Raw genomic sequence first — 23,755 nt, forward strand, 5'->3', positions numbered from 1 at the left:
GGGTCCCCTAAATAAAGAATCATGTCATCTGCAAAGAGGGATAGTTTGAGTTCTTCCTTTCCAATTTGTATCCCTTTAATTTCTTTTTCTTGCCTAATAGCTCTGGCTAGAACTTCCAGAACTATATTGAATAGCAGTGGTGAGAGTGGACATCCCTGTCTGGTACCAGATCTCAGTGGAAATGCTTCCAACTTTTCCCCATTCAATAGGATGCTGGCTGTGGGTTTTTCATAGATTGCTTTGATTGTATTGAGGAATGTTCCTTCCAAACCCAGTTTGCTTAGAGTTTTCATCATGAACGGGTGTTGTATTTTATCAAATGCTTTCTCGGCGTCAATTGAGATAATCATATGGTTTTTCTTCTGCAGTCTGTTAATGTGGTGTATCACATTGATTGTCTTGCACACATTAAACCATCCCTGCATACCAGGGATAAATCCCACTTGGTCTGGGTGGATGATCTTTCTGATGTGTTGTTGCATTCTATTGGCGAGAATTTTATTGAGGATTTTTGCATCTATGTTCATCAGGGAGATTGGTCTGTAATTCTCTTTCAGTGCTGCATCTTTTTCCGGCTTAGGAATTAAGGTGATGCTGGCTTCATAGAAAGAATTTGGGAGGATTCCCTCTTCTTCGATTGTTCTGAATAGTTTGAGAAGAATTGGAGTTAGTTCTTCTTTAAATGTCTGGTAGAGTTCAGCAGTGAATCCATCTGGTCCTGGGCTTTTCTTTGTTGGGAGGGCCTTTATTACTGTTTTAATTTCTGTCTCAGTTATGGGTCTGTTTAGGTTTTCGATGTCTTCCTGGTTCAATGTAGGTAGGTTGCATGTGTCCAGGAATCTATCCATTTCTGATAGGTTTCCCTGTTTGCTGGCATACAAGTCCTTGTAGTAATTTCTGATGATTCTTTTTATTTCTGTGGTGTCTGTTGTTACATTTCCTTTTTCATGTCTGATTTTATTGATTTGGGTCTTTTCTCTTCTTTTTTTAGTTAGTTGGGCCAATGGGGTGTCAATTTTGTTTATTTTTTCAAAAAACCAGCTCCTCAGTTGGCTGATTTTCTGTAATTTTTTTTTGGATTCAATCCTGTTGATTTCTTCTCTGATTTTAATGATTTCTCTTCTCCTACTAGATTTGGGTCTGGTGTGCTGTAGGTTTTCTAGATCCCTGAGGTGAATTGAAAGCTCATCTATTTGGTGCCTTTCCAATTTCTTGATGTAGGTACCTATTGCTATAAAGTTTCCTCTTAACACTGCTTTTGCTGCGTCCCATAAGTTTTGGTATGTTGTGCTGTTATCCTCATTTACTTCCACAAAGTTTTTGATTTCTCTTTTGATTTCTTCTATGACCCAGTGTTCATTCAGGAGCATGTTGTTCAATCTCCATGTGTTTGCATATGCTCTAGGGATTCCTGAGTTGCTAATTTCCAACTTCATTCTTTATGGTCTGAGAAGCTGCATGGTATGATTCTAATTCTTTTAAATTTGCTGAGACTTGCTTTATGTCCTAGTATGTGGTCAATCCTAGAGAAGGTTCCATGTACTGCTGAGAAGAATGTAAAGTCTTTAGCTGTAGGATTGAAAGTTCTGTAGATATCTGTTAGATCCATTTGGGCTATGGTGTCGTTTAAATCTACTGTATCCTTGTTGATCTTCTGACCGGATGATCTGTCTATTTCTGAGAGTGGAGTATTGAAGTCCCCCAGTACTATTGTATTGGGGTCTAAGTCTCCCTTTAAGTCCGTTAACAAATCTTTTAGATAAACCGGTGCCCTGTAGTTAGGTGCATATACATTGATAATTGTTATATCTTCCTGTTGAATTGATCCCTTAATCATTATGTAGTGTCCCTCTTTGTCTCTCTTAACGGTTTTTGTGGTAAAGTTTATGTTGTCTGATATTAAGATGGCTACGCCCGCTCTTTTTTCATTTCTGTTGGCATGGTATATCTTTTTCCAGCCTTTCACTTTCAGTCTGTATGGATCTTTGTTGGAAAGATGTGTTTCTTGTAAGCAGCATATAGATGGGTTTTGTTCCTTAACCCAATCAGCCAATTGGTGTCTTTTAACTGGACAGTTCAGGCCATTCACGTTCAAAGTGACTAATGATAAGTGGTAACTTTGCCCTGCCATTTGCCAAAGATAAGTTCTAATATATGCTTTGAATTCCCTGTGATCTTTTGCTGTGAGGTTTCCTTCCTTGGTTTCCTTCCTTTACCTTCTTTCATATTGATGACCGTGTTTCTGTGTTTCTGTGTGTAACACATCTTTAAGCATCTGTTGCAGGGCTGGACGAGTGGCAACACATTCTTTCAATTTCTGTTTGCTATGAAAAGTCTTTCTTTCACCTTCATTCACAAATGATAGCTTTGCAGGATATAATATTCTCGGCTGGCAAGTTTTCCCTCCTAGCTTGTAGAGTTTCTGATGAGAAGTCTGCTGTGAGTCTGATTGGAGATCCTCTGAGAGTAATCTGACGTTTCTCTCTTGCACATTTTAGGATCTTTTCTTTATGTTTCACTGTGGTGAGTTTAATTACAACGTGTCGTGGTGAGGTTCTCTTTTGGTCGTGTTTGTTTATTAGGGGTTCTGTGAGCTTCCTGTACTGGGATTTCTCTGTCCTTCTCCAAACCTGGGAAATTTTCTGCTAATATCTCTCTAAAAAGTCCTTCTAATCCTTTCTCCCTCTCCATGCCTTCAGGAACTCCTAGAACCCGAATGTTGGTTTTTTTAATAGTATCCTGCAGATTCCTGACAATATGTTTTAGATTTCTAATTTCCTCTTCGTTTCTTTGGTCTGACTGTATCCTTTCCTGTTCTCTGTCTTCTAAGTCCGATATTCTCTCTTCTGCTTCACCCATTCTGTTTGTAAGGCTCTCTATTGTGTTTTTCATTTTATCTATTGAATTCTTCACTTCAGTCACTATCCCAGTTTCCTGTTGTACTAGTTGTTTCGTTTCATTTTGATTCCTCCTTAATATTTCATTTTCACGAGAGAGATTTTCTATCTTGTCCATTAAGGATTTGTGTAGTTCCAGAATTTGTTTTTGAGAACTTCTTAATGTTCTTATCAATTTTTTGAGATCTGCTTCTTGCATTTCTTCTATGTCATCATCCTCATAATCTTGAATTGGGGTGTCTTTTTCATTTGAGGGATTCATGGTGACTTCCTTGTTTTTATTACCTTGGTTTTTGCGTTTGTTATTTGGCATATTGGAGATATTTGGTTTCTTCACTGTGGTGCTTTTTCTTGTTATACTATGACTCTAGATTAAGTGGACTATCTGTTTTTGATGGAGCCTTAGGGCTTGAGATGGGTGTGGCCTGAGAGCTCTGTTTGGTGTGCCAAAGGTGACACTCCCAGGTTAGGTGTGGTAAACCTCTCTCTCTCTTTCTTTTTTTTTTGATTCAAAAGGGAAGTAATTCTGCACAGCTGAACGAAGTTGGAGGTAGTTAGCAGGCAAATGATATACCCACAGGAGCCAGAGATCGGAAGCTCTTTCCCAAGGACCACACAGGGAATCTGTTCTGCCCTCAGAGTGGGCTCAAATTCTCCTTCAGTCTCCCACTGGGTTGCCAAAGTTACGGAATTGTAGCGTCTCTGGAGAATACTCACGTGAATTCCGTGAGTTCTCTCCCCCACCGTCTCTTTTTTCACAGTCTCAGTTCAGTAGCACCACAAATTTACTAGCTCCCAATCTCCTGTTAATTCGCCCCGCCCAGAGTCAGGTTTTTCTGCTAGGCTCAGGGCCAGTGCAGACCTGAGGTCGCTCTGCTTATGATGTATGTCCAAGATGGCGCCTGCTCTTTGTCTTGCTCGCCCTTGAGAGGTGAGCGGAGAGAGAGAAACCCGTGTCCATACCAGTCACCTTTTTTTTTTCTCTCTCTCTCTCTCTCTTCCAGTTAGCCTGGTGAAGTTTCCCCCCCGCCCGGGGGTTGTTCCCTCTAGTCTCCTCTCTCCGCTTGCCTGCTGGTGTCTCGGGCTATTGAGGTTTGGCTCACCTCGCGTTCCAGCGCTGGTGTGTTGAGTCTGCCGCTGGTGTCCCGAACTGTGGGCTTCCACGCTCTCCACGCAGGTCCGCTCCCCTTCCAGCGCCGATGTGTGGACTCGGAGCCCTGGACGTCCCAAGTCTCCCCGCTGTTGTCTGTGTAGCACGCACTCCCCTTCGAGCACTGGCGCGCAGACCCTGCGGCTTGCGCAGCTCGGTCCCCTGGTTGACTTGTTTTTTAAAGATTTATTTATTTATTTGAAAGTTGGAGTTACACAGAGAGAGAAGGAGAGGCAGAGAGAGAGAGAGAGAGAGAGAGAGAGGTCTTCCATCTGATGGTTCACTCCCCAGTTGGCCACAACAGCCAGAGCTGCACTGATCTGAAGCCAGGAGTCAGGAGTCTCTGCCGGGGTCTCCCACGTTGGTGCAAGGGTCCAAGGACTTGGGCCATCTTCTACTGCTTTCCCAGGCCATAGCAGAGAGCAGGATCAGAAGAGAAGCAGCTGGGACTTGAACTGGCACCCACATTGGATGCTGGCACAGCAAGTGGCAGCTTTACCTGCTGTGCCACAGCACAGGCCCCAGTAGTTGAATTTTGTCAGTCAAAATGTTATACCTTGAAATAAAATTATGAAATGTGGATGTCAGAGAGAAAAATCAGAGCCCCAAGGAAAACATAGAATGGCAATTTGATAAAAAATAAAACAAACAAACAAACAAACAAACACATCCTGTGAAGACGTCAGAAGGTGGACTGCAGACTTGGTGCCGTGGAAGTTTTGTGAGGTTCTGAGGCCGCCGTCCTCTCTCTCAGTCATGCTGTGGTTTCCTAGTCTGTAAAGGACTGGCATAGCCTCAGCCCTTGCTTCATATTTGGAATAAAAAATACAAACAGATCTCCACCCAAGTTTAATGATGACTTTTTGAGCAGCATCTATTTGACAAGGAAAGGTTTGCCCCGGAGGACGAGTGTGCACAAAGGTCAGGTGGCTGTGGGGCATTTAGATAGAAAGAGCACAGCATAAATGACAGACGAGGTCCTGAAAGTAACAACACGTGCCAATATTAAACATCTCTGATGTGCAGGTAGCAAGGAAGGTCAGACATGATTTAGAATTGGATTGGAGGACTCAAATTCTCTATGGACCACTGTGCTTAACCCACCACAGAGAGTCCTCATGGACCATGCATTGTACTTAATTCAGTCACTGCAATCACCTTCTTTAGAGAAAGGATAAGAAAAAAGAAAATCTCAGGGCCTTACCTAGACAAGAGTGAGTGATCCTGAGATGCCAAAAAGACTAATCGATGAGTTCCTTATCTAAATTTTAAGAAACTAATCAAAATGTTAATCACTAATAAGTTTTTAATAAATAAATAAATTTATGTATTAACTTCCTTGAGTATAAAAACAACCCAGACATGATAGTTTTAGTGTCTTAAAGATGAAGAAATTAAGATCATAAACCTCAAAGACTTACTGAGAATAATAGATTTGCTCCAAATTGTCCAGCTAGTGTGTGACAGGTTTGGCTTTTGTGCTCAAATTTTTGAACTACATTTTCTTTCAGTACACAAGGTTGTGACTGTAACAAAGGAGTGCACAAAGAATCCTGGTGGAGTTCTCTAAAACGTTGAGAGCAAAGCCCACCCCTCTCTGTCTTTTTAGGTTGGACAACACAGGCAAGCACACTGGTCCTCCTGCTGGCGCTTCTGGCTGACACTTCCTCTTTTGTGCTCTGCTTTGTAGATGACTTCAGAGTGACTGGTCCTTCCCATGCTATTGTGGCTATGGTGGGGGAAGAGGCCCTACTCACCTGTCAGCGCCTTCCCAAGAAGACTGCGGTGCACACGGAGGTGAGGTGGTACCACTCAGAGCCCAGTGCACCTGTAATTGCATACCGGGATGGAGCTGGGATGACTGAGGTGCAGAAGGAGGAGTACCAAGGCCGAGTCGAGTGGATAGAAGATGGCATCGCAGAGGGACGTGTGGCTCTGAAGATACACAGCATCCAGGCTTCCAACAATGGGCAATACTGGTGCCGTTTCCAAGAGGGCGACTATTATAGTGAAACAAGCTTGCTGCTCAAAGTAGCAGGTGAATATCTAGGAAAAGACATAGGATTCTGGAGAGGAGCTTATTAACATGTGGAAAGGTTATTGCCAGTTGAAGAATTCCCTTTGAGTCATCAAAGCCATTCCTGGTGCCCCATAGTCTACTCTGAGGCACTTGAAACGGTTCTGAAATCTTTAAAACAAGCTCACTTGTGAAATATTCTTCCAAATTTAAAACTTACACAGTTGACTGTTCTTGAGGATTATTTGAAATATAAAACATGTAGTTCCTAGAAACTTTGAAAGAATTATTTACCTGTTTGTAAAGCAGAGTCATGGGGGCAGGACACCTTGCATCTCTGGTTCACTCCCCAGATGGCTGCAACAGCTCAGTTTGGACCAGGCTGAAGCCAGAAACTCCATCTAGGCCTCCCACCTGAATGGCAGGAACTCAAGTACTTGAACCATCATCTACTGCTTCCCATGTGTATAAGCAGGGTGGTGGATCAGAAGCAGAGTGGAATGTGGGCATTCCAAGCAGTGGCTTAACATGCTAGCTGCAGCACCTACCCCATTCATTAGCAGTTTTTCTGAGGTAAGAGCTTGTGCCACCTAAGGTTGGTGTGCCAGAGCAAGTCGACTGCTGAGTGAGTGAGCCCAGCTCCTGCTCCTCATCTGTGTCTCAGTGGAAGCAGTTGTTCCTTATCCCCCTTGGGGACTTCAAAAAGTCCATGGAAGTGGAATTAAAAGCTTAATTTATTTTGGTGGAAAATTTTTGAAATCTATGCATGGTAATCTCACGATAGGCATTTTCTGTGAACTTTCTGGAGAGTCCTTCTGTTTGGGGTGACTGAGGTGTGAGAACTTTGCTTTGTCAATGCCCTGGTCAGAGAGCCAGTGATGAGGCTGAAGAGGTTAACACTGTGCTCTCACAGAGATGTTCGTGCTCCACCATTCAACAAACGGGGCACTTGCAGGAGGTGTAGGGACACCCTGTGAATGGCAGGTTCTAAAGAATGCTGTTGTATTCTCCCATTCTCTGCTTCACACCCCAAATGTGGCCTAGATCTACCATGGCTAAGCCCAGGAGCCTGGAACTCTGTCCCTATCTCTCACATTGGCTCAGGGGCACAAGTCCTTGGGATGTCTTCCAGGTGCATTTGCAGAGAACTGGAACAGCTGGGACTTGAACTGGTGCTCACACTGGATGCTGGCATTGCAGGTGGCAGCTTAACGTGCTACACCACAACACCAGCCCCCAACTTTCCTGTTAATACTGCTTTTGCTGTATTTCACAGGTTTTGGTACCTTGTGAAAATATAGTTCCCTTTGAGTTTGGGAAGTGTAGTGTAGGACAGAGAAAGAACTTCATGGCTCTGTAAGTTATCCTAAAGTAGGATTTCTCAAAGCCACTCTTGTCATTGAAGGGGATATCTAGACACAAGGAACTCTGCATGGAACTTGCATTCCACACACTGCAGTTTATGTCTATCCCAAGGTCACTACCACCAACCTCCCCCCACAAAAAAAGCAGAGAGAGAGAAGATTAATTCTCTTTCAGGTGATTTGTGACTTTATCTTTAATATTGTTATTAAATATAAACAATTTCATATTGTTTAAATTAGATCATATTATCATCTGAAATGTCAAAAAGAAGTGCCTGATACAAATAATATTAAGATTAAAAGGCAGGGTTAGTGGCATCAAAGAATTCATGGGTCAGTGATGACACATCTTTGTTTGCTGTATTAAAGAAAGAAGTAAAATGTTATTGTATCTCCTGTCTCCTATTCCCCTGTCTGCATCTGAAGAAGCATGCACTCAGATGCTGAACTTAAAAGATACTATAAGGGCTGGCACTGTAGCATAGAGGGTAAAGCTGCTCCTGTAGTGCAGGCATCCCATGTGGGCACTGGTTCGAGTCCCAGCTGCTCCACTTCCAATCCAGCTCTCTGCTGTGACCTGGGAAATCAGTAGAAGGTGGCCCAAGTCCTTGGGCCCCTGAGCCCATATGGGGGACCTGAAAGAAGCTCCTGGCTTTGGACCAGCCGAGCTCTGGCTGGCTATTTGGGGGAGTGAACTAGCAGATGGAAGTCTTTCTCTCTGCCTCTGTAACTTTACTTTTTAAATAAATAAATAAATCTTTTTTAAAAAAGAAAAGATACTGACTGGAGAATGAAGGAAGTGGACCTGAACTCCAGATCTGATGAGAAGAACGCCTTAGACCACCTTCTACTTCCCTGGCCCCTGAGCGCCCACCCTCTCCCGTGGGCAGCATCACTGGGATCCCACTGTGTGTGATTTGTGCTGCCATCATTTGGGGCTCAAGGCTGTGACTTCTCTCCACAGGCCTGGGGTCGGCCCCTCGGATCCACATGGAGGGGCCTGTGGGAGGTGGAGTGCAGCTTGTGTGCACTGCAAAGGGCTGGTTCCCGGAGCCGCAGGTGCGCTGGGAGGATGGCCAGGGAGAGCAGCTGCTGTCTGTCTCCGAGCATCACATCCAAGATGAACATGGTCTGTTCTACGTGGAAGCCACCCTTGTGGTCAGGGATGCCTCCGCAGAGACCGTGTCCTGCCTCATCCACAACCCTGTCCTCAGCCAGGACAAGGCGTCTGTCATCGCCCTCTCAGGTCAGTGCTCCGCCCTGGGACCAGCTTGCTCAGGGAACCATGGCGCCTGTGTTTCTGGTCAGGACAAATCTCACGTTTAGTAATCTCTATTAAAACCTATAAAACATTTATAATTGGAATAGATGCACTGTATTTTGACTAAATAACTGTTGAAAGTACTGCAGTTATTTTCAAATTCTACCTTGTTTCTGCATTGATTTTTTAACCACAAGTATTCTTAGGAAAACAAAACTATATTCCTTCAACTGAATTTTTTTCCTATGCTGCATTCTGCCAATTAGGCCTAGGGACCTATCAGACAAAAATAAGCAAGGTGGAGAAAACTATTTACATAGCATCTTAATAGTGTTCTCACTTATAAAACAACAAGAACAACAAAAACCAAAGAAAACCCAATAAAATGACATAGTGTTAAATTTCTCATGTCACTATAAAAATAACAAAAATATTTTCAAATAATTTTAGTGGCTTAATCCTATTGAAAAATTATTTAATGATAAAGATCATATCTATCTATATAGCTATAAATAGATATTTTGAATCACATAGGTTATTGACTTTGAATCACAAAACTGGATTAAGATTTTTGAGGCTGTATTTATTATTCTGATTCATGTAAATGAGTAAAGAAAAATTAAATGTTATGTGTTGATGTTAAAAGAAGACATACATATTTATAAAATATTAACTATTAACATTTAATTTTTCTTTACTCATTTACATGAATCAGACTAATATATTTGTGAATATATATATATATATACATACATGAGCTTATAATGTCTCAGTTTGGAATTACAAATGTGAAGTTTATGTCCTCATATTTTTATATTTTCTGAGTATTTACAAAATTAATGTGTATGCTTTTTATAACTGGTAGTTAAATATCTGCAGAAACAAACAGAATTATTGGGTGATAATACTGAGAGCATTTTTTTGTTGTTCAGAAAAAAGGAAAACTAGCAGGAATACTAGATGATCTGTGGTAAAAAAATCAATATTTTTCATCATTTCACATTGCATATTGAACTCTCCAATGAAATGTAGAACTTGCTTTGTTTCATTTTACTGTACTTGATTTATTTTATCTTTTTAGATAACTTTTCTCCTTTCTTTCAGACCAATTTCCTCAATATGTTATTCTCATTCTTTTTCCAGAGAAACTCCAGTCTGAGATGGGTGAGTAGGACCTGCCCCTCCCCCCATGCCTGGTGAGCCTTGTGGACACACAGCTTGTGGCACCAGGCTGAGACCCTGTAACCCAAATGGGAAACTAAGGCATGGATTCAACAAGTCTTAGGCTCCGTTCATATTGGTGGGACTGGCCAAGTGCAGGCTACCACGGTCTCCTTTAGGGCCTTTCCCACTGTGTGTCTGCCAGGGGGGTTCCAGCGAGTCTCAGATGGACACCTAGATGACACAGACACCACCTCTGCTCCGTGTAGGAGACAAAAGAGCTGCCTTCTGAGTGTTTGGCAATGGCACCTGGCAGTTGGCCAGCCCTGGGGGCCATTTTCAAACTTTCCTAGAGTGCGAAAGGGCGGTGTCTTCATCATAATTGGAGGTCACTGCCTCCACTCTCTCCTCTAACCCTGCCATGGGTTTTGCACCTGCTCCTCCTCCCAGTAGATCCCTGAATTCATCACTACAGAGAGGAGGCTGTTACTTTCTTTCCCAGGTGCCACCTGGAACCCTATGACTGGGGTGATAACTTTCTTGCATTTTTTTAAACTTTATGGTTGGGCTGTTGCTCTTATTTTATTGTAGTGCACTTAAGTGGTTTAAAAAATAACTTGTTGTAACCTCTTTGATTTTCTGTTTTCCCACCTTACACGCCTTACTCCTGTCCAAGGTCTCTTCTACCAGCCCATGGTGGCTGCTTCTGCCCCAGTGCATATGAACCTGGGTCACTCATTTCCTTCTCCCATAAATGCCCACCCACCCTCCATCGAGACACCTGTCACAGGAATGTGTGTGCATTTGTGTGTGTGCCCCCACGTGTGTGTCAGTAGAGCTTAAGTATACCTTTCCTTTCAGTCTGTGTGAGAGTTATTGAGGAAGATCAGGGTAACACACCCTGATTTCTGTTAGATTCTGGAGTGAAACATTTGACCCCATCAGACCATAAAGATAAGGAATGGGCCTTAGGTCAAAGGTAACTCCATATTCTGGGGACAGACAGGTGCCTGTGAGCCCTATCCGTCTAAGGCAGCTCGTCTTCTGCCTGTTCTGACAGAAACCTTAACCCATGGAGCTTGTTAGTTACAGATCAGGACTTCAATTTGGTGTTTGGAGTAGGTTGACACAACTGTTGTCCCACAGTGAGATTTGAGGTAAAGAATCATCCCTGAGGCCAGCACCGTGGCTCACTAGGCTAATCCTCTGCCCACGGCGCTGGAGCCCCGAGTTCTAGTCCCGGTTGGGGCGCCGTATTTTGTCCTGGTTGCTCCTCTTCCAGTCCAGCTCTCTGCTGTGGTCTGGGAATGCAGTGGAGGATGGCCCAAGTGCTTGGGCCCTGTACCCGCATGGGAGACCAGGAGGAAGCACCTGGCTCCTGGCTTCGGATCGGCGCAGTGTGCCAGCCGCAACACGCCAGCCATAGCGGCCATTTGGGGGGTGAACCAGTGGAAGGAAGACGTTTCTCTCTGTCTCTCTCTCTCACTGTCTAACTCTGCCTGTCAAAAAAAAATAAATAAAAAGAATCATCCTTGAGTTCTCTGAGCCACCTCCACATGCCCATTGTAAACCAGGGACACAAAATGCAATCCCTGTCGGGTTCTTCCCAAATCATGCTCACTTCTGGGAACACAAACAAGGTGGAAAATTTGAGCTTCATTTTGCCCACTGTCAGGCTGGGGGAGAAGGGCTGAGCCCCAGGAGCTTGGAGGGTGGTGTGCTGAATGGCTGAAGGGCCCAGGTGCTCTGTGGCTGTCTCTGTGCTTTTGCCATGAATTAGAGGCCAAGAGAAAGGACCTACACACGAGGTTGCTGCAAACCCAGTCTGCTCACAGGTCCTGAAACTAAAACTCCAGTTCCTACTCTGGCAAAATATGCTATTGGTTTGTAAAAAACAGTGACTGGTTACTTGAAATATTATGTTCCAAGCAATATGCCAAGTGCTTTGTAAGAATTGTTTCATTTTTTCTTATAGTTATAAAGGTTAACAGATTTATCCTCATTTTCTATTTAGGAAGCAATCTTAGAGGCGTGTGTGGTTTGCTGAAAACTGTAAGAAATTCTGGTGTTTTCCTTTATAATCATTGTCTATCTAACCTAAGAGTGCAAGTTCTTGGTCACCACAGTTTTGGCAACCCACTAGTCTCTATTTTTCCCTTCTTTAAAATGAACAGATTGAACTTAAGTTGCAAGATAGTGCCCAGTTCTACTACACTGGATGTAAGGTGAATCAACTTGCATTCAGTGATGAGAGCACGTCACTGAAGGTGCTGATTGACAGCACAGGGAGGGTAGGATGACAAGACTGTCCGGTTTCAGGGGATTAGCACACAATTCAGTGCACTTCATATGCCAGATGTGATTTAATTTTCAGGTGAGTATTCAGAAGGATTTCAGGAACATACATCCAACATTAAAAAACCAGACAATAAATCTGAGCACTAATGGTGTGAAAGGCTGGATGCTAAAATTTATAGGAAAAGGAGATTATATACAGCTCCCCAGGTGATCATATTTGTATAGAATACCAATTATTAATATTAAGATATAATGATTTACCTAGAACTTTAAACTCTGAATTCAGGAGAAATGGGAGCTTTGCATATCTATAATACTCCCAATTAACTGAATTCCATATTTATATTTTGCTTCCTTTAGTTCCCATTAAAACCAACATTAGCTCTTTTTTTTTTTTTTTGACTGGCAGAGTTAGACAGTGAGAGAGAGAGAGACAGAGAGAAAGGTCTTCCTTCTTTTGGTTCACCCCCCAAATGGCTGCTACAGCCAGCGTGCTGTGCCAATCCAAAGCCAGGGACTGGAATCTGGGGTGCCGTTGTCGCAGGCGGAGGATTAGCCTAGTGAGCCGTGGCACCGGCCTAACATTAGCTCTTAATTACCCATGTCTAGTAGGGTAAACTGGTTTGAGATTTGATATGTGCCACAGGTCACAGACAAGGGGAAAAATCCTCCTAACAATGACAGAGAAGAAGAAATGGCCTTTTCCATTAAGTAATTTGAGATTTATGGGTGAAAAAATAGTAGCAAACTATTGCTCAGTTTATTTTTTTCGGATTCTTACCCTTGTCTTCGGATTTCAACAAATATACATGGGATGATGATAATATTGCTTTTGGTAAATTTTAAAAGATAAAGCAAAAACATATTGGCAATAACTGGAGTCACATTTTAGATGGACTAGAAGGGAATAATCTGAATGCTAAAATTGTGTTGACAGTGAATTTCTTCTCTAGAAATACGCTTTGCAGATTTTGACTATGATATAATAAGGACGTTATGTTTTTGGCCATTGATTTCTGTGCAGAGAATCTGAAACTGTATGCCCGTATTTCTATTGTAAGTGGTCTCAGCATGTATTAAACCATCTTTACATTTGTCAGAAAATGACAACCTTCGAATTATAATAGAGCAAAGTTGGTAGGGCACGGCCTGTGGGAATTGAAATTGTTATACAGCTGTGGTCCAGGAAAGCCCTCAGTGAAGATCTTGTCCATACTGGTAGAACTTGGATTCATGGTTGTACTGCATTCTGCGTTCTGTCAAGAGCCCCAATTCTTCCTCTTAAGGTTTTACTCTAAATTATGTGAGGACGTTGTATCTGGTATGTGTCTTTAAACTCACATACATATAACCTTGGGGAAATAAAATATGGTGGCTGGACTGGACTTATGAGGTACCAGAAATACTAACATGAGGAAGATTTCTTCAATTATCTTACTAAAAATCCACAGGAGACCCATTTACAACTCCTTCCCAATTATCAAGTTTAAAGCATTTGCATCTTGCCCATACTCCTCTGCTCACATTGTATGGTGATCCAAGGGCTTTATCTTGGTCATTTTGTTTAATCTCACAGCAACTGAATGATTTTGGCAATAATATGACATTTTTATAGTTTAAGAAAGTGAGAGACATATTAAGAAATAGTTTAATATCATCCAGATTTGAAGTGATAGTGTTCATTTTATCCTGTGATGTTTAATGATGGAATTATTTTATTATTGATCCGTAAACTGAATAAATTACAGGCAGGGGTGAGTGGTGGTTCAATCAGTGATTGGGATTGGCACACATCATGAGATGGCTTTTCCTTGGACAAGAATGACCTCTATACTGAGTCTGTGAAACCCTCATCTTTTCAAAAGCCAGCCTTGGACATTACACGGGGTGTTCTTGAATACTGGAGATGTCGGTGCAGGTGGCAGCATTTACTCCACTTTTATTCTTTCCTTTGTGTTTTGTCTTTGTATTTACCAGCTTCCCTAACAGTGATTGGGCCTTCCCAGCCCATCCTTGTCAGGGTGGGAGAAGATGTGGAGTTAACCTGTTACCTGTCCCCCAAGGTGAACGCACAGAACATGGAGGTGAGGTGGGTCCGATCCCACCGCTACCCCGCTGTTCATGTGTATGTGGATGGGGACCATGTGGCTGGAGAGCAGATGGTGGAATACAGAGGGAGGACTGCTCTGGTGGGTGATGCGATCCACGAGGGGAGACTGACACTGCAGATACATGGTGCCAGGACTTCAGATGATGGGCAGTACCGGTGCCTTTTTGAAATTGATGATGTCTACCAGGAGGCCAGCATGGATCTGAAGGTGGTAGGTAAGGATTCTAGACATGTGTCCTGGGTTCAACACCTATTCCTAACATATTGACATGCTAACTCCTAGGACATTTCTCTGGCATTTGAAATTTTCTTATCAAATGTGTATTGAATCCTCTGGTGCCCAGAACTGTCACAGACACTTAAAGATCACAAGCTTAAATGGACCAAAGTTAATTCTTTGAGTATAGAACTTGTATTCTTTTCAATCTGTCCATAAAGTAACCATATGTTTAGGGACATCTACTCCCTAATTTTACACAGAACTCATTATTTCTCATTTTGTTATTAAATTTCTGAAAAATGCGATTATCAGGAAGTGTAATAATTTGTAGACAAAAGTAGATCTATCATGGAAACAAAAATGAAGATTGGCATGCATGCCAGGGATGGAGAAGATGAAACCACTTCCCGCCTCACTGCTGATATTTGTGAGAATTGATTTCCAGGGATAGCAAATGCTGTTGAAGACAGGCCAAAATCCTGGATGTTACACAAGTTCCTCCCATGCATTTTGAATCTAAATTAGAAAGCACACTTAGCAATTACCCATAGGAGGACACATCAAGAAGTAAATGGGCTCCGTTGTTTTCTGCCAATGGACGTAGATATTTTTAAGAGTTTGAGAGAACACTCTTACTATGTTTTATCTTGCACATGTGATCCATGCCTTGGTAAAGTTATTTTGTTCTCGGGGACAGAAGAAAAAGGTTTGGTATGGAATTGTGTTTTACTTATTAATCTATCCGAGGGTGATTTGGCAAAGCAACAATAACAACAATACCCAAACAGAAATTACAAACAAGACAAGACATGCTCCAGCTGCTTTTGTCTGAGTGGAGCGGATTGCCCCTTAAGATCTGCTGTCTCCCGCAAGCCCTCTGAGTCCCCTCCTCCCTCCCAGGGAAGTCACTGACTGTAGATCTGAGATCTCTCTTCCCCAGGAGTGGGCTCTTCCCCACTGATCACCATGGAAGGACTGAAGGATGGAGACATGCAGCTGATGTGCACTTCGGACGGGTGGTTCCCACAGCCCCTTGTGCAGTGGATGGACAGACAGGGAGAGGCAATGCCGTCGTTTTCTGAGGCCCTGAGTCAAGACAGCCGTGGGCTGTTCCATGTGGAGACGGCTTTATTGGTGACAAGGAGCTCCATTGTGAATGTGACTTGTTCCATCAGCAACCCCCTTTTGGGTGAGAGGAAAACAGCATCCTTTTCTTTCTCAGGTGGGTGATGCCATTTATTTCTGCTAAGTTTTGGAAATAATTGTCAAGACCAACCCAGACTTATTTGTTTTATTACTTCTCATGAAACACCTGCTATCTCTTGCAAATCTGATCTTTAGGAGATCCACTCCTCCGAGTTTCTCCCTCACATACCCGCCAAGATCCCTAAAGTTAGGCTTATTACTGGGTATACACTAAGTTCCATTTTACTGTGGCACACTCACCACACACCCTAGTTATTCCCTGAAAGCAGACACTCCCCTAATCCACTAAACCATTCTAACTGGGGTGAGGTGGAACCTCACTGTGATTTTGTTTTGCGTTTCACTGATGGCTAGTGATCCTGAACATTTTATCATGTGTATATTGGCAATTTGGATTTCTTCTTTTGAAAAATGTCTGTCTAAGTCCTTTTCCCATTTCTTCACTGGGTTGTTCATTTTTTGTGGAATTTCTTGATCTCTTTATATATTCTGGTTATTTATCCTTCATCAGTTGCATTCTTTGCAAATAATTTCTCACATTCTGTTGGTTGCCTCTTCACTTTCCTTTTCTTTTGCAGTCCAGAAGCTTCTGAATTTGATGTAACACTATGAGTTAATTATGACTTTGATTGCCTGTTCTTCAGGAGTCTTTTCCAAGAACTCCTTGCCTGTGCCAATGTCTTACAGGGCTTCCCCAATGTTCTATATTAATTTGATGGTATCAGCTCATAGATTTAGTTCTTTAATCCATGTTGAGCTGATATTTATAAAAGGTGAAGGTAGAGGTCCTGCTTCATACATCTGCATGTGGAAATCCAGTTTTTTCCAGCAGCATTTGTTGAAGAGACTGTCCTTGCTCCAGGGATTGGTTTTAGCTTCTTGGTCAAATATAAGTTGGTTGTAGATGTGTGGATTGATTTCTGAAGTTTATACTTTGTTCCGTTGGTCTATCCATCTGTTTTGGACCAGTATCATGCTGTTTTGATTGTAATTGCATGTTAGTATGTCTTGAAATCTGGTATTGTGATATCTCTAGCTTTGATTTTGTTGTATAAGATTGCTTCAGCTAGTCAAGGTCTCCTGTATTTCCTTAGGGATGTTATCATTTTTTTTAGATCTTTGAAGAATGTCTTTGATATTTTGATTGGTATTACATTGAATCTGTAAAGTTCTTCCTTTTTTTCAAGATGGAATGAGTTTTTATTTATTTATTTATTTCTTTATTTTAAAGATTTATTTGCTTATTTGAAAGTCAAAGTTACACAGAGAGAGGAGAGGCAGATAAAAAGAGAGAGAGAGAGAGAGAGAGAGAGAGAGAGAGAGATCAAGACAGAGAGAGGTCTTCCATCCACTGGTTCACTCTTCAATTGGCCATAACAGCCAGAGCTGCACTGATCCAAAGCCAGGAACCTAAAGCTTGTTCCAGGTTTCCCACGTGTGTGCAGGGGTCCAAGGGCTTGGGCCATTTCTACTGCTTTCCCAGGCCATAGCAGAGAGCGGGAATGGAAGTGGAGAACCTAGGACTCAAAGAGGCACCCAGATGGGATGCCAGAACTGCAGGCTGCTGGTTCACCCACTATGCCACAGCACGAGCCAAGTAAATTACTTTCAGAAGAATGGACATTTTGTTGATACTGATTCTTCCAATCAATAACAATGAATATTTTTCCTTTTTTTGTCTTTTTCATTTGTTTCAGATTTTTTTTTGATTTCTCTTTTGATTTCTTCTATGACCCACTGTTTAATCAGGAGCACATTTTCTCTGTTTTAGAGATTCCTGAGTTGTTGATTTCCAGCTACATTGCATATGGTCCAAAAAGATGCATGGCATGATTGTGATTTTTTGATTTTGGCGAGACTTGCTTTATGCCTAGCATGTGGTCAATTCTAGAGAAGGTTCCATAAACTGGTGAAAAAAATGTGTATTCTGCAACTGTAAGATGGAAAGTTCTGTAGTTATCTGTTAGGTCAATTTTGTCTATGGTGTTGATTAAATCTAATGTTTTCTTTTTTTTCTGTATCTTTTCTGTATTTTTTATTTAGTAAATATAAATTTCCAAAGTACAGTTAATGGATTACAATGGCTTCCCCCACCCATAATTTCCCTCCCACTCACACCCCTCCCATCTCCCGCTCCCTCTCCCATTGCATTCACATCAAGATTCATTTTCAATTATCTATATATACAGAAGATCGATTTAGTATATATTAAGTAAAGAGTTCATCAGTTTGCACCCACACAGAAACACAGAGTGTAAAATACTATTTGAGTACTAGTTATAGCATTACTTCACATTGGACAACACATTAAGGACAGATCCCACATGAGGAGTAAGTACACAGTGACTCCTGCTGTTGACTTAACAATTTGACACTCTTGTTTATGGCATAGTAATTTCCCTAGGCTCTAGTCATGAGTTTTCAAGGCTATGGAAGCCTTTTGAGTTTGCCGACTTCGATCTTATTTAGACAAGAGCATAGTCAAAGTGGAAGTTCTCTCCTCCCTTCAGAGAAAGGTACCTCCTTCTTTGATGGCCCTGTTCTTTCCACTGGGATCTCACTCGCAGAGATCTTTCATTTAGGTATTCTTTTTTTGTTGTTTGTTTGTTTTTTGTTTTTTTTTTCCACGGTGTCTTGGCTTTCCACGCCTAAAATACTCTCATGGGCTCTTCAGCCGTATCTGAATGCCTTAAGGGCTGATTCTGAGGCCAGAGTGCTGTTTAGGACATCTGCCATTCTATGAGTCTGCTGTGTATCCCGCTTCCCATGATGGATCGTTCTCTCCCTTTTTGATTATATCAGTTAGTATTAGCAGACACTAGTCTTGTTCGTGTGATCCCTTTGACTCTTAGACCTATCAGTTGATCAATTGTGAATAGAAATTGATCACTTGGACTAGTGAGATGGAATTTGTACATGCCACCTTGATGGGATTGTATTGGGATCCCCTGACATGATTCTAACTCTACCATTTGTGGCAAGTCCGATTGAGCATGTCCCAAATTGTACATCTCCTCCTTCTCTTATTCCCACTGTTATATTTAACATGGATCACTTTTCAGTTAAAATTTAAACACCTAAGAATAATTGTGTGTTAATCACAGAGTTCAACCAATAGCACTAGAACAAAACAAAGAGAAAATCCTAAAATGGATAAAGTATTACATTGTACATCAACAGTCAAGACAAGAGCTGATCAAGTCACTGTTTCTCATAGTGTCCATTTCACTTCAACAGGTTTCCCCTTTGGTGCTCAGTGAGTTGTCTCCGATCAGGAAGAACATATGATATTTGTCTCTTTGGGACTGGCTTAATTTACTCAGCATAATGTTTTCCAGATTCCTCCATCTTGTTGCAAATGACTGGATTTCGTTGTTTTTGACTGCTGTGTAGTATTATAGAGTACATGTCCCATAATTTCTTTTTCCAATCTACTGTTGATGGGCATTTGGGTTGGTTCCAGGTCTTAGCTATTGTGAATTGAGCTGCAATAAACATTCATGTGCAGACAGCTTTTTTGTTTGCCAATTTAATTTCCTTTGGGTAAATTCCAAGGAGTGGTATGGCTGGGTTGTATGGCAGGGTTATATTCAGGTTTCTGAGGAATAAAATGTTTTCTTGCTGATTTCCTGTCTGGTTGATCTGTTCATTGCTAAAAGTGGGGTATTGAAACCCCCTTTGCTTTTGTATTTGAGTCCATGTCTCTATTTTCATCACTTAACATTTCTTTACATAGCCAGGTGCCCTATATTTAAGTGCATATACGTTTATAATAGTTAGATCTTGTTGAATTGACCCCTTAATCGTTACATAGTGTCCTTGTCTCTTTTAACAGTTTTTGTGCTGAAGTCTCTTTTGTTTCATAGTAGGATGGCTACACCAACTCTTTTTTGGTTTCTGTTAGCATGGAATATCTTTTTCCATCCTCTCTTTCAGTCTGCTTCCGTATTTGTTAGTGAGATGTCTTTCTTGTAGCCAGTAAATAGATGTGTTTTTTTTTTTATCCATTCAAACCATCTGTGTCTTTAACTAGAGCTGTTGAGGTCATTTACATTTAAGCTTTCTTTGGATAAGTAACAACTTTGCCCTGCCGTTTTTCCATAAATACTCCTATCCCCCCCCTTTTTTTTTACTTTGGATTTCCTTTGTACTTTTACTGGGACATTTCCTTCCTTTACCTTCTTCCATAGTGATGACCATGTTTTTGTATTTCTGTTTGCAGCACATTCTTAAGTATCTTCTTCAGGGCTGGACAGCTGGTGACAAATTCTTTTAGCTTCTGTCTGCCATGGAAGGGCTTTATTTCACCTTTTTCATAAATGAGAGCTTTGCAGGGTATAGTATTCTGTGTTGACAGTCTTTTAAGGCTTGGAATGTATGTTGTCATTCTCTCCTAGACTATAGGGTTTCAGATGAGAGGTCTGCTGTGATTCAAATTGGAGATCCTCTGAAAATAATCTGGCATTTATCTCATGCATATTTCAAAATCTTTTTTTTTTAATTTTTTACTATGGAGAATTTGATTGCAATGTGTCATGGTGGAGATCTTTTCTGGTCATGGCTACTAGGAGTTCTATGTCCTTCCTGTACTTGGATATCCTTTTCTTTTTCCAAATTTGGAAATTTTTCTTGTTTTTTGTTATTATTTATTTTTGTTTTTATTTCACTACACAGGCTTCCTAATCCTTTCTTTTTCCGTGCCTTCAGGAACCCCTAGAACCCATATTTTGGGTCATTTGTTAATATCCTGTAGATAACCAACAATGTTTTCTAATTTCTTCTTTTTTTGTTTGGTTGACTGTGTAATTTCCTGTGCTTTGTCTCCTTAGTAAGATATTCTTTCTGCTGCCTCACTAATTCTGTTTTTAATTTTTTGCACCGTATTTCATTTGTTCTATTGAAATCATTACCAAGATTTCATTTTAAGATCTAATTTTGTGGGAGTTTTCTTTCATGTCATGTACAGATGATTTCATTAATTGAGGCATTTGCTTCAGATTACTTCTAAGTATGCCTATGTTTTGAATTCCTTTTCTGGCTTTTCTTCCATCTCATAATGTTCACGATGTAGTATTGAAGTGTTGTGTTGTTTTGGGTTTGTCATGTGGTCTTCCTTATTCTTATTTCTTGAATTGGGGCTTTTGTTTTTCAACATTTGTGGAGATACTCCTTGGTTTCTTTGTTTTGTCTCTGTTGCCACACTTATCTTTGGACTATGTCTGAGTGGATTAGTGGAGTGTCTGCTTTCAGAAATAACTAGAGGTGTGTGGTGGGTGTGGCCAGAGATCTCTGTTCTGTGCTCCTTTCAGTGCTCCACATTCCGCAGTAATGAAACAAACTAATAATACCCAAAAATGACTTGGCTGGATCTCAAAGGCATGTTCCTGAGTGGAAGAGACAGTTTCAAAGTGTCACCTACTTTAGATGAAATGGTGAAGTTTTGGAAATGGGGAGCACATCACTAGTTGCTAGGTTAGGAGGAGATCGAGGAGGGGGAAGGTATAGTTTGATGAGTTTAAAGAGGTCATAGTAGAAGATTTCATGGGGACAAAATAGTTCATTATGTTGATGTGCACATGAATCTTCAGGTGTTATACAATCACGCAGATACACACACACACACAAATCAGACATGACTCATGGCAGAAGATGCTGGCCTTTGAACTACATATTTTAAGGTAAAAATTGTCCTGACTAAACAAAAATATAGAGTCTATAGGAGTTGGACAAAATAAGCAAGTATGAAAGAACGACTATCCTGACAACTCAAGCTCCCAAGTGGCCTTCTGGTCATAAATTTAGGGCCTGAATTAGAACCGTATCTGTCAGCATCTGAGGCAGTGTTATCCTTGAGACTCAGAGAGACACGCCCCTTTCCAATGGAGGCCTTTATGGATTCAGTTCTTCCTCAGTACTCTGATGTCTGAATGGATTGAAGCCATTTCCCATTCATGTAGACAAAGTCTCCAAAAGGTAGTGTAAAAAAAAAAAAAAAGAGAAAGCGTGCAGTCAGGGAGAAAAATTAGGGAGAAAACATCAGGGAAAACTCTAAAGAAATTGGAGGAACACAGTGGACCTTTGTGGAGGGTGAGGACACGTACAACTTAGTACCCCAGCAGCCAAGAGCCTCTGCACCAGCACTGGAGTGCAAGGTGAGACCAGAATTCATGGCAAAAAAGCTGCAGGGAGAGCCTAGAGGAAATCTGGCTTGGAGCCCCATGGGGGGATAATGTATCCACCCAACTAGAGGAAAAAAAAAGAGGGGCCATTTTTTCTTTCTCCCTGATCATCCTGTAAAGGCACCTTGTAACAAGCTAACAGAGATTAGTCACCGTTTTGGACATGCGTAATGGCTGCCCAGCTCATGTCCATGCCCAGAAAAGATCCAAATGGAGACTCCTGAGTCTGGTGGGGAGAACAGACGGGAGGCTGGGAGTTCATGATTATGGGGTGCTTGTGTGCTGGGACTGTGAAAACACTGAGGCTGTGTGGGAGGACTCAGTGTGTAGCTGGGACATTGGGCAGTCACTGTGAGAGACGCCACACTATCAGGGCTCCCTGGTTACCTGGCAAGGGACATTGATGGGGGATCTGAGCTTACACTGAGGACTGCAACGAATCTTTGTGTTGTCCTTGTGGACAAGCAGACAGATAATATAGTCTCTGGGTCTAGCGCCCAGGAACTGGTCTCCTTCAAGAAGAGGAGCTAAGCTGATAATATGTCAAAAGACAATACTCTTTTTTGTTTAAAAAAAAAAAAAGAGATTTACCACAACAAATGTGTGTGTCACCTCAGACACACACACTCACACCCACACCCATACCCACACCCACACCCACACACACGTTGTGGAATGACTATATTGAGCTAATGAACAGGTGCATTTACTCATAAATCCATCATTGTTTATGTGATAAGAACATTAAAAATCCACTTTCTTAGCAATTTTCAAGGATAAAAGGGAGTAGGCCTTCAATATCTGTGGACTCCACATCTGAAGATTCAACCAACCACCAACAGAAACCATTCAGGGGAAAACTGCATCTGTTGTGAATATTTGCAAGCTTCTCTGTTGTTATTATTCTGAAATAATATAGTATAACAGCATTTTCATGGATTTTACATTGTGTCAGCAAAATCATTGATATAGAGATGAGGTAAAGTTTACAGAACATTGCCTAGAAACTGTGTGGAAAATAATGCCATTTTTTTTCTGTAAGGATGCTGAAAACTGGAGGATTTTGATATCCACAGGGGGTCGTGGAAGAAAGATATCCCATACAATGATTATCTGTTGTCTTGATGTACAGGAGATATCTTGAAGTTGTTAGTCCTAGCTAACTGGTGCTTATTATCCACAAACCAACATCTCTCCAGCCATTATTTTAACACGTTTGTTTGCCAATAGGGGGTAGAAGGTAATATTTGCTATTTGTAGAGGGCAGGTTTCATTAAATGTAGCATAATAAAATATTCATCCACCACTTATTCTCTGTGGTGAGGCATTGGAAAAGTACTCAGCAATTTTGCAGTGCAGGGTGTATTCTTATGAACTTTAATCAGTGTGGTCTGTAATGAACCTCAAAAATCTTATTCCCCCTAACTGCAACTTTGTACTCTTTGATTAACATCTCCACATTCAGCCTCTGGTAACCCCCAATCTCCAACCTCCTCCCACCTATTTATCTGTTGTCTTTTCTCCCACAGAGCATTGGCAGGTGATTGGACCAGACAGTCCTATGCTGGCCTTGAGTGGGGAGGACGCAGAGTTCCCCTGCTTCCTGTCCCCTGAAGTCACTGCGGAAGCCATGAAAGTGCAGTTCTACAGGAAAGAGCTCTCTTCTGAGACCATCGTCTATAGTCATGGGGAAGACCTACCATCGATGCAGACACCAGAGTATCGAAAGAGGACTGAGTTCCTGAATGGTTCCATTGCACAGGGGAAAGTCTCCGTGAGGCTGAAGAATGTCACTGCTTTGGACGCTGGTGTGTATGGGTGCCGGTTCAGCATTGGGATTTATGACCAGATTGCCACCTGGGAGCTTCGGGTGTCAGGTCAGTTTTTAATTC

General features: G+C 41.6%; 1 protein-coding gene across 1 annotated transcript in view; it reads left to right on the forward strand.

Moving 5' to 3' along the window:
- The window catches only part of LOC127493269 (butyrophilin-like protein 2), an 80,632-nt gene that overhangs the window by 13,647 nt on the left and 43,230 nt on the right, over positions 1 to 23,755 (forward strand). The window contains exons 3-8 of the mRNA XM_070074933.1: positions 5,738 to 6,085; positions 8,393 to 8,674; positions 9,833 to 9,853; positions 14,126 to 14,473; positions 15,419 to 15,700; positions 23,393 to 23,740. Coding sequence (XP_069931034.1) covers positions 5,738 to 6,085; positions 8,393 to 8,674; positions 9,833 to 9,853; positions 14,126 to 14,473; positions 15,419 to 15,700; positions 23,393 to 23,740 — 1,629 coding nt within the window. The remainder of the gene's footprint in view (positions 1 to 5,737; positions 6,086 to 8,392; positions 8,675 to 9,832; positions 9,854 to 14,125; positions 14,474 to 15,418; positions 15,701 to 23,392; positions 23,741 to 23,755) is intronic.

The sequence above is a fragment of the Oryctolagus cuniculus genome, chromosome 5, assembly GCF_964237555.1.
Source record: "Oryctolagus cuniculus chromosome 5, mOryCun1.1, whole genome shotgun sequence".
Classification (NCBI taxonomy): domain Eukaryota; kingdom Metazoa; phylum Chordata; class Mammalia; order Lagomorpha; family Leporidae; genus Oryctolagus; species Oryctolagus cuniculus.